Genomic DNA, 12072 nt, shown 5'->3' with positions numbered 1-12072 from the left:
TAACGAACTTGCAATGAATTCTTTGTTTTTATAATAATTCTTTTATTGTTTTCTAATAATGCAAGAGCAAGTGAACTATTATTTATCTGCATCACTATTTGTATGCTACGACACTTATAAAAATGTGTTATACAAGACAATTTATAGGGTAAAGTGCCTAAATACCGTCCCCTAAGCCAAATCTGCAATTCTGAAAATTTGTTTAAAGTTAAAAATAATTCAACAACTGATTGAAGCAACTCAACTCCATACTGCTGCTGGTGTGATTCTACAAAATAAATATTTCTTAACCAAAAAAAAGTAAATAATCAAAGGAACGCAAATTTTGATTTTTCAAAAAAGGTGTCCTAATTCCATTCCCCCTTTCCAGTTATTATCTACTCATTTATTTTATAGGAAATTTGATTAAAGCAATGTTAAAATCTCTTGTAAAAAAAATATTGAGATGAAAACGTGTTTATACATTTTTATACTTAAGTTACATATTTTTACCCATCCAGACAAAAATCGCAAACAAAGGTTTTGACTTTTGTTTAAGATGGACACATCTCATGGCACCACTGGAAGCATTTCACAGGTTGCCCATTTCTCTCCTCGCTTGTCTTGGGAAAAATGGTTTCCACAAATAGGACATGCCGCATCTTCGCTTGAATTATCCTCTTCATCGGTGGACACCAGTGGAACTTGTGTTTCATCCTCAGAGTCACTTGAACTTTGAGTCATATTTAATTGTTTTCTTTTTGGGAGATTTTGTCAATGATATTCCAAGCTGATCTTCAATGACGAGGCTTTCTTAGCCTTTGATTGGGATTGTTTCTTCTGGTGCTTTTCCACCAATTGTTTATTTTCCATAGAGGCTTTTAGAGACATCTTATGCGGACTTCCTGTTACCAAGAATGAAGTTCCGGCTCAAGAAGATGTGGAAGGCTGGATTATTGGAACTTCCTGGATGTCTCTTGGACTGACCACCTAAGGTGGAGCTGGAGCACTTCGGTTGTCATCATTCCCTCCATTGTCAGGCATCTCTGGCTCTTCAAGTTGTCTAGTTATCAAGTCATGCTCTTGAAAGACATCTGGATCAAATGGATGAATTCCAGTTTTCGTAAATCCATTGACTGCAGTTTCAAGAGTAGCAGCACGATGGTACACTTCACAGAACAAACTGGATACTTGTAGTTTCCTCACAATTCTGTTTGGGTTAGAGGCCAACCATTGCTCTATAGCATTTGCATATAGAGTTTTCAGAGGAAACATAAATGCTACATCCAAAGGCTATAGCTTGTCTGTTGAGTGAGGAGGAAGGCACGTGCCCCCTCGGACCCCCTGCTGGCGCCACCCCTTGATGTCATTCTTAAATTTGTTATTTTCTTCATAGAACTTTGAGTTGAATATATGCTTTTTATTAATTAGCATTAATTTTATTTTCAAGAATAAAGCATAGAAGTGTTAAACACATTATAAAAAGGTCAGACGGATTTGAAAATCTCAAGGGGAAGGGGGGCAGATTTAGGACTCCACTACAACTGCATGCCTGTGACAACTGGAACTCAATATTAAAGTACTAATCTATAACACTGCACAACACGAAATTTGTCCTTTAGATGAAAATGTGTGATTGTAATGTATTTGTGCATGACAAGAACGAATCTGCAATTTGTTTCCGTGTATCACGTATAATTTAGCCAAAACACAAAATTTGAAAGTTACAGAAGAAATATAAGGTATAATAGCTGAAAGTGTGTTTCTCCTGTATTACAAAGAATGAATGCTCAGAATTATACATTGGTATGACAGGATAAGATGTATGCAAGAAGGTTACATGAAATACTGTTGCTTCCTTGGTGAGTGGGACAGTCAGGACAGAGATAATCATTATGTCCATAAAGAATATATCATGAGATCTAATTGAAAAGCCCCAAAATGTGGGATGTGGCAACGAGAGAGAAGTTATTTTAATATAATCAATCAATCAGAATGTATTTCTGTCCCATTACACATCAAGCTTGGTTTGATGAGAATCTTCGTCAAAGCACTAGGCCGAGAAGGCCAAGCTTTCAGGTACCTCTGGATGAAATTCCCACACTTAAGTGAGGCAAAGGTTAAGGAAGGTGTGTTTGTTGGCACACGTTTGATTCTACACTTTCTGACCCAGCAAATGCAGCATGACAGGCATGCAAGTTCGTGTGTTCTAGTTTCCTGGGTAACGTCAAAGCACACAAATATGAATCACTGTTCGTGACATGGTGCAGTGATTCCATATCATGGGATGCCACATGTACTTCAAATTACACTTTTTGGACTCACATGTGGGCTTTTTCCCGAAAAACCTAAGAGCAGTCAGTGATGAACATGGGGAAAGGTTCCACCAGGACATTGCTGTGTTTGAGAAGTGGTTGGAACGGCAGTATGCTTGCTGACTATTGTTGGTCTATCATCAGGGAGATCCCTACACATATGTAGAAGCATAAATGCTCCACAACGTCATGTTTGTAGGTATTGTTACTGTGCTTTCTTACTATACAGTGTATTGTAATATGCCTTTCACACATGCATCAGGTGGCTGTCCAATGAAAATGATGCATGATAGAAGCATACGGTTTTCACACTTCAATTTTGTATCTTTGGATTAGTCCAAATCACATGATTTCATATAAAGAACAGAAAATGTCTTCAAATATGTTGTGCAGTGAAATCACTAAATGACGAAAACTTACTGTGAGGCATCAATATAACTGTTTCAAGTTGATTTCACACTGTAGCAAGCTTTTAGACAAACTATTTGTGAAAAATTAAAGCGTGAATGAACAGAACGAAGCAACTATGTCACTGCCAGTAGGCAACCGAATGGTTCTGAAGATTTTCCTGCTGCTCTCGCAAGATGGCAACACTTTCCATGGAAGTTAAAGAGGCGGGCTAATTTAGGGCAGGGGACAGATTTTGGGCACTTTACCTTATCATTGAGAGTTCAAGCAGGCAACTCAACGCAATCTGTGTAGACCTGCAATGTTGTTACACCCTTTGATGAATTGAAAGCATTTTTCTTTTTCGACAAGAATAATATAAGGGCATAATCACTAACTTCATAAAAATTGGAAGGAATAGAATTTTTAAATTACAATATGAAGTGAGTCACAGTTTAATGAATCATTAATTACCACTCTTATGAATAAAACCTTAAAAAAACTGGTGACAAGTTTTAAATTATTCTTTGGCCACATTAAACATTTGTGGGTCATTGAGATGGTTCTTCATTTGTACATTTTGCCTGCCAAAAACAAGCACTTTTCCTTCTCAAACGAGCACCTAGGTGCTTCCAAATCGCATATCACTGATATATGTTCTATTTTTAAACCTTAAACATTAAGCTGGACCACCACGTATTTTCTTAAATGCCAGGTAAATCCATTTTTGGACCAAGCAGTGTCATCACATAGTATGTGACCTCTGGAACATGCTGTGACTCAGGTAATGTTTGGAGATTATTTTTATTACTACATGAGCCTTGAAGTATGTCATTAGTAATTAATGTTGTTGTTGTTGTTGAGTTGGTGTTTTAAGTCCACTTTATGCACAGTAAGGCTAATCGGGACTGGACCTACAGTTTAAAGTGGGATCCGAACCACTTGTGCCTCCACCGGGTATCGAACCCGGGACCCCTAGATTACTAGGCGGCGACGCTACCACTGCACCATCGGGGAGGCCCTTTAGTAATTAATGAACAGTCATTTGATTGTGGCTATATTATAGTAGAGAGTGTCCTAGATACACTGTGTATTTTTTTTAAAAAAATCATTGATTTTCAGAACATTTGTTTCTCCAGGCATTCCTTTCCTGTTGGCTGACAAAGCTTGGTCTTTCCATTTCTTGAAAGAGTGCTAATGGAGAGGGGTGAAGGGATGTGGGGGAGGAGAGATATGGAGGGAGTGCAAGAAAGTCATATTTCTGTGATTGCAATATAGATATCTTAACAAACCCATATATTTTCATGGTCCTTAATTTCCAGCAGATTGGAGGGGGGAGCGAGACTGAGTGACTCAAGTGCAGAGTGGGCTGGGGGGACTAAGTGAGTGGTTATTTTTGCAACAAGAGAGCAACACTTATCAGGCAACATACAGATACTATTTTGAACACTCACTTCACAGTGTTGCCTAGGGCCAGGTGAATTCAAAATATAATTTTTAAAAACTAAGTCCCTTCACTTTCTCCTTCTTCTACTTGATAAAGAAATATTGTTTCCTTTTGCTGAAAGCTTAAGGTGTAACATGTACTGAACAAAATGATTTACAATTAGTAACTCTAGAATTCATAGTATCTGAGATATAAATTTTATCCTAGTAGAATTAATATGTTAGAATATAAAGAAATATTTGGAGACAACTAAGCGATAACAAAAATTTCAATTTCTTTACAGTAATCTTAATCAATTATTTTGTGAAAAACAAAATAAAATGCAATATTGTCATTTTTGGGGAGGCTGTTGCATGAACAACCTGAAAGAGACCATGCAAGTTGATTTTTTTTTAATCCAAGCAAAATGCACTATCCTGTTGAAAACTTCTACTCTCTAGACATGTTGCTGCTATCTGTAAATTTTTAATAATTAAAGATGTGTATAAAGTACAAATGAAAATTTAAAAATTACACGGTAAGGTATGAGCTACCAAATTACACATATCAATAATATTTTTTAGTGCAATAATAACAGTAAACAAATCAAAAACCCTGCCATCCTTATATATTTCGTAAACACACATGAAATCATAAGAAAAATACTAAAAAAACAATGTTATCGGATAAATTTAACATAAAAAAAGTAAAATTTTGTTGACCTGCATAATCTAATCTTTATTCTAAAATTAATTTAATCAAAATTTCAATGTGAAAAGTCATGGTATTTATTTATACACAGGGTAATAAAAAACAAATGGTTCACAAAGAAACGATACCTGTGATTGCTGTAATGAATGTAAATTCACAATTATCAATATAATATGAAACAATTTGTGGTGTGAATTCATTTCACATTTGATTTACTACAAATCATACTCCATCCTTTAATATTCAAATGACAATCTGTGAATGTGCGCATGTACAATTCTCAACACATATGGACTGTAATTAATAACATTGATATGGATTATATTATCTCTTGATCATGATCAATATCTCTTGATACACAAATACTAAAATATCAGTATCACTTCTATCCTAATCAAAGCATTAACATGTCATAACAATGTTGTTCTAAGGAAGAAAAATGCATAAGACATAAGGAATTAAAATGCATGGAACATACTTGAAATGTGAAAACTTTGTCCAGACCAATTCACCACACATCAGGGATCTACCAGACTGACAATCTTGGCAGTGGAAACTTCCTTCTGGGTGGCTGATCCCAATACACTCTGCATGGTATGCAGCTGGACATGTCTGACAGTTGATTAAGAAACCACCTGGAAGAAAGCAATGGAAGTATTAGATTACTAGTATTATGCTTTCAGAAAGAACAATACCAATATCTCTAGAATCAATTATCAATCATAAACACTCAGTGACATTGAAACCAGTGGGGCAGGGAGACTACATCTTTCTCAACTTGCCATTGGTTTTGAAAAAACACTGGAAAGATAATGTTGTGGTAGTTAATGAATGTGGACTAAAGTTTCAGCTAAAAGCAACAAGTATGTGGTATGAAGAATCATATGCGCATGTCGTCAAATAAAATCCTGTGTTTCTCGATGATGCTGTGTTCCACAAGTACTGACTTTTCCAGTTGGAATAATCAGATATTACACTGATGTTCATTCCGATTATTCCAACTGCAAAAGTCAGGCCTTGCGGAACACAGCATCACTGAGGGATACAGGATTTTATTTGCAGACACCAAAAAAATAGCCAAATGTGCCAGTTACTGAGACTGATGGGTAAAGGAAGCCATAGCCATTTCATGGCAAAGCACCAATTTCAACAGGAATGTGGGACTCTAGCTCAGTCATGCCTGGAACCCACTCCTTCATAAAAACAAGACACCAAGAACACCAGGATCCAGAGCGAACCAATAAGAAGACAGAGTCTAAACTCGGCCACATTATAGTCATGTATATTAACCTACACTGGTCTCCAATCTTACATTCCCTGCAGATGAGAGCAATGTATGCCCTCAAAACATTGGAAGCTAACTCCAATTTAACCTGGCTAGTAACCCAAGAACACCTGTTCGAATCACGTCGCCAGGAAAGCAACAATTCCTATAATTTTCTTGTAAAAGTATATACTTGTAGCACTATACTGCGTGTGAGAAAATCCCAGAAAAAAAATTTCAATTCAGATAGGAATAGGAGCCAACCTCTGTGGCAGAATGGTTAACACAGCATGTTATGATGCTAGGGGTCATGGGTTCAAATCCTGGTCTGGAAATGAGTGTTTTTTGAGAGTGTCCCATCAACAATTTCATATCATCACTCATCTTCCATTGTTACGATTGGCCAAACATGACAGAAAAGTGACATAAAATAAAATAATATCAATCAATCAATCTCAAAAAGGCCTAGGAAAAGCAGGCTTAGGATATTCACATCATCTTTAATATTGTTACTGCAAATAATCAATGTGATTTTGTTATCATCATTGAAACTGTTTTTCAAACATCAGACATAAATTTATATTTAAATTTATGGCATACTACAGATGCACTTGGGGGCCTCCCCCATGGCACAGTGGTAGCGTTGTCACCTTGTAATCAATGGGCCCCGGGTTCGATACCTGGTGGAGGCACAAGTGGTTCAGATCCCACTTTAAACTGTAGGTCCAGTCACGATTAGCCTTCCTGTGCATAAAGTGGACTTGAAACACCAACTCAAACAGATGCACTTGGTTTTCTCTGAATTGTTGTGTGGACAAGTCATCAGAAAATGATCAGGCAGAACACCGCTTAAGCAACATTACGACATGCCCACGGCCCCTAAACAGGAGAAACCCCAGCCCCTCAAAGCAGTTTATTCTGTAGTTGCAGGTTACTCAAGTTTTGGGCAAATTGATCACAACATTCGTATTTGCACGGTATTTGAAAAAGTGACCTTCACAGAAGCAGCTCCAACCAAACTACATATGAATCTGAAACTTTGCAGATCTCCATGTGGAATACACATGCACAACCTGTAGAAATTTTAATCAAACTTGAAGAGGATAGAGCAGGGACCCTTAGGTAGGGTGACCACAATATTTTCAGGACATTCCAAGGAGGTCACTTTAACCCCTCCTGAAAAATCGGTTAGGACTACTTATCAAATTATTGTTATTATTATCATATTATTGATGAAAAGGTTCTCTCGGGCTATCGACCAGGTGAGATGCGGAAAAAATTCCAAGCTTTCAAGAGCTAACGTCACTCTCATCTTCAGGGTAGAAGTGCAGTTCTGAGCATCAACCCAGTGTATATAGGTTCGTGGAGGGGGGATTCCGGTGAAGATAGCAGACCAATTGGGTGGCACGTCTGCTGGGTTCACTCTTCTGGTTAACTAATGCTAACCAAGCTGGGTCCAGTTTGAGCCCCGTGTCGCAATTAAGATTATATTTTTCCTCATGAATGGCTATTGCTTCCTTGATAATGCGGTCCCAGTAGCTTGAAGTTTTGGCTATGATTTCTGTGTTGCTGAAATCTGGTCTACGTCCCTCGTTGATTGAATGTTCTGCTAGTTCCGACTTTTCAGAGTGGAAGTACTTGATGTTACTTTGGTGTTCTTTACAGCACTGTTCTATTGTCCTACTTGTCTGCCCAATGTATGCTTTCCTGCATTTACAGGTAATCCGGTAGACTACCAGTGTTTTGAGTCCTAACTAGTCCTTGGGGTTATGTACGAGGGTCACTATTTATATTTTGAGCCTTAGCAACACTGATTGAATTTAGGTACGATTTGATGTTTGCACGGAATCGTCTGGCATTATTGACCATAACGTACTTAAAATGTTTTGTCAATAGCTTGATTTGTGTTATTTATGTTGCCTTGGAAATTGCGCGACAACAATAAAATGGAATTAACTCGTGAACATTTTCGTGCGATGATTTTTTAAGATTTTCAACGTGGATTATCAAGACAAGAGTGCATCGATCAACTTACTTCCACATTTGGCGATGAAGCCCCATCCTTTGCCACTGTGAAATGCTGGTATAACGAATTTAATCGTGGCCGCCATTCGCTCACCGACGAGATTCGCGAAGGTCGTCCAAAATCAGTTGTTGTTCAAGAAAACATTGATGCTGTGCAAAACCTAATACTGCAAGATCATCATGTGACATACTGTGAGATTGAGGCAACCATAGGTATTAGCTCCACTAGCATATATAAAATATTACATCATCATTTAGATGTGAGAAAGGTATGTTCTCGTTGGATCCCACACAATTTGACAAAAACTCAAAAAGACGCTCGCGTCAAATGATGCAAACAAATGCTCAATAAATACAATCGTGGTGCTTCAAAAGACGTATATAAGATTGTAACATGTGACAAATCATGGATATATGCATATGAGCAGGAGCGTAAACAGCAGTCGACTGTATGGGTGTTTCAAGATGAACCCAATCCAACAAAAGTTGTTCGCGCTCGAAGCACATCGAAACAAATGGTCGCCTGTTTTTTCGGGAAAACTGGTCATGTGGCAACTGTGCCTTTAGAGGAACGTAGAACGGTCAACTCTGAATGGTACACAACAATTTGTTTGCCAGAGGTCTTCGGTCAAATATGGAAAACAAACAAACGCCGTCAGATCATTCTTCATCAAGACAATGCCAGCTGTCACACATTTCGTCTAACAACCGACTTTATGAACAGTCAAAAAATCGAATTGATGGGTCATCCACCCTACAGTCCTGATTTGGCACCCAATGACTTCTTCTTGTTCCCGAATGTCAAGAATAAATTGAGTGGACAACAATTTTCGTTGGCAGAAGATGCCGTTGATGCGTTCAAAAACAATATTATGGAGGTGTCTCAAGAAGATTGGAAATACTGCTTTGACAAATGGTTCGAACGAATGCAAAAGTGTATTGACCATAAAGGAGAATACTTCGAAAAACAATAAAGCAGTTTTCAATGCCAAATTCCTGTTTTTTCATTGTTAGGCTCAAAATATAAATAGTGACCCTCGCAGAGGCCAGCATAGTCTGCCTTTTACCTACCCACTGCCCGCTTGCATGCGATAACAGGTTTACCTGCTCGCCTGCCCACGGCAAAGAGTCGACTTGCGTCTTTACCCGGGTTCTTGGTCTTCAAGGCGCTCTGCGCTTACAAGGTACCTGGGCATTCAACAAGACCCGGGCGCCTGCAAAACTTGCTGGAAGGAAACAGCCCTCCGGCAGCGTGTCGCTCCAGGTGTTTCATCACCACGTGGACGGCTGCAGCCAGTGTTGCCTACTTACGCAGCTACTAAATCCTACGAAGTCCTAGGAGGAGCTTCTTCTCCAAGGAGAATTTATATACTTAGCGATTTCAGTTCAGCGTAAGCAGTTTTTATCTTATTGCCAGGAAATGCACGCAATATTACAGTTTCATTTATCTAAATGAGTGATCGAGCAAACAAAAATCTCCTCACTGAAAACTAATTGTTTTTCTTTGCATGGTGCCTTAACCAGGCACGCAGTGGCGCAACCAGAGGGGGCAGGGTGCAATGCTCACAACCTTGGACGGAAATTGTCTAGCGGAGGGGTCAGGGTGGGGGTCAAACATTAAAGTACAAGTCTCATCAAGTTCAATGCCGTAGCAAAGGGGTAGCGGAAGTCGGCCCTGAGCGCCGAACGATCTAAGTGAGAAAAGTTTTAAAACAGAGAATGAATGCTATGGTGGCCCGTGATATTATTTGCTATTAATGTTGGTTTGTTACGAGTTGGATGAATTAATTATGTAATACGTCGCTCCATGTGAAAAGAAAATATTGTAGATGGAAATTTTACATGCCATATGCATGTACATTCGGAATGCATTTATCATGCACTTTCTTTCTTTCAAAAATAGTTTGTGTGCTTGTTTTCCATTATTAGCTAATGTGAAATTGACGTGTTGAAAAAAAATATTTCTAATCCTCTGTTTTAACACAAATGCGTGAGAACCGACTTCTACCCCCTTTTTTCGTGATTTATGAGGATAATAATGCCTTTCATGCTACTTTATTACTATTATTGTGATTGTTGTTGTTGTTACGTTTATCCAAGTACTTGCCCCCCCCCCAAACGAGGGTAACGGCAATGCCCCTGGCTGGCTACGGCCCTGGTGTTCGCAGTAGAACAGTGTGTTGTTTCACTCGCGACCTCAGCGTCGAATGTGACATGTTTCAGTCCTGCCCTATATCACTATATATACGTATATTGGTTATTTACGACATATACTTATAGATCCTGTGCCACGGAAAACCTATTTCAATGTGTGTGTGTGGGGGGGGGGGGGGTAGCAACATTCGTAAATCTCATTTCATTGGTGATGTGGCTTACGAAGCTTTGTTTTCCCTCTTTTAAGTAGTGAAAATCTATTGCAGTTGGCAACACTGCAGAATGGTGTGGGCCCGGTGCAGTTTCTACTCGAAGCAACTACGTCATGCAGAGGGAGGGGTCTGCAGTTGATGGAAAGAACGAACTGAGACCTACTAGGTATCGTAAGACCGCGGGTACCCGGCGGGTCTACAATGCCTGCCAGGAACGATCTGGGCAGGTGGGCATACAAGCTGCTCAAGCGAGGATGTTGCGCAGGTTGCATGGCATTTCAGGAGCGATGTCTCGCGAACGGGTCTGCTCCAGGTCTTGTGCAGGCCTCTGGACCCTCGTAGTAGGCTTCTGATCTTTGGAGGTGGTTTGTGAATGTTTTTATATGTTATGTCTCTTGAGGATTCAGCTTATTACTCTGGAGAGATTTCCGGTGTACGGAAGAATGGCTATCTTCTGGTCAACTTTGCCCGGGTCCCCTGGAGTGTCCATGTCCCCTGGTGTGTATGGGTACCCTGATGTGTCCGGATTCCCCAATGTGTCCAAATTCCCTGATGTGCTGGTCTTCTTGGACAGTACTCGTTTTAATGTTTTGTTGATGTTGTGTTCCGAGTACCCGTTCAGTTTGAAAGTCATGAGAAGATGCTGTATTTCTTCTGATAGATGCTGTGCGTCGCTGATGAAGATGGCCCAGTGAAATAAAGTAGAGAGTACTGTAGCTCGTTGAGACGGGTGGTGAAAACTGCTGGGATTGAGATATAAATCAGTGTGAGTCAGTTTCCAGTATACACTGTGTCCCAGGGATCCATCTGGCTTGCGTTTGATGAGAATATCCAGGAACGGCAGGCTGTTATTCTTCTCAGTCTCCATGATGAACTTGATATTTGGGTGTTGATTGTTTAGGTGGTCTAAGAATGGCTGAATAGTTTCTTTACTGTGGAGCCAGACGATGAAGGTGTCGTCCATGTATCTGTGGAAGGCAGCGGGTTTCAGTGGAGCTATGTGCAGGGCTTCGTGCTCTAAGTTTTCCATGAAAAAATTGGCAATGGCAGGCGGGAGTGGGGAGCCCAGTGCCACAACGTTGGTTTGCTCATAGTACTGTCCACTGTAGCTGAAGTAGGTAGAGGTCAGTGTGTGTTTGAACAGACTGATGATTTCTGACATGAAGTGGTGTTCTAAAAATTCCAGTGAATCTTGAAGAGGCACTTTGGTAAAGAGTGACACTACATCGTAGCTGACTAACATGTCATCTGGTGATGTTCTGATCTGCTGCAGCGTTTTGATGAATTCAGTGGAGTTTGTCACATGATGTTCACATTTGCCTATTAGTGGTTGAAGCTGGGCTGTCAGGAATTTGGCAAGTCTGTACATTGGGCATCCAATGGCACTGACGATTTGTCTTAATGGCACTGCGGTCTTGTGTATTTTAGGCAGTCTGTACAGTCATGGTGGTACTGTTCCGCTCGGTGTCAATTTGTCCTGAATGGGTTTCGGAAATGATGTTTTCTTCAGGAGTGCTCTGGTTTTTCTTTCAACTGCTGCTGTTGGATCTCAGGGAAGTTTCTTGTATGTGGAGTCTGCTAGAAGTTTTGAAATTTTCT

The 12072-nt window shown here is 39.7% G+C and overlaps 1 protein-coding gene across 1 annotated transcript; it reads right to left on the bottom strand.

Moving 5' to 3' along the window:
- Positions 1–10876: 10876 nt before the first annotated feature.
- On the bottom strand, positions 10877–11842 carry LOC145982339 (uncharacterized). Its single transcript, XM_083115900.1, has one exon. The coding sequence runs from the start codon at positions 11840–11842 to the stop codon at positions 10877–10879; it is 966 nt and encodes a 321-aa protein (XP_082972026.1).
- Positions 11843–12072: the final 230 nt, after the last annotated feature.

The sequence above is a fragment of the Lepisma saccharinum genome, unplaced genomic scaffold (genome assembly GCF_977018435.1).
Source record: "Lepisma saccharinum unplaced genomic scaffold, izLepSacc3.1 HAP1_SCAFFOLD_128, whole genome shotgun sequence".
In the NCBI taxonomy this organism is placed as follows: domain Eukaryota; kingdom Metazoa; phylum Arthropoda; class Insecta; order Zygentoma; family Lepismatidae; genus Lepisma; species Lepisma saccharinum.
Note: the sequence above shows the minus strand (reverse complement) of the source record. Positions and strands in the feature narration are given on the sequence as shown.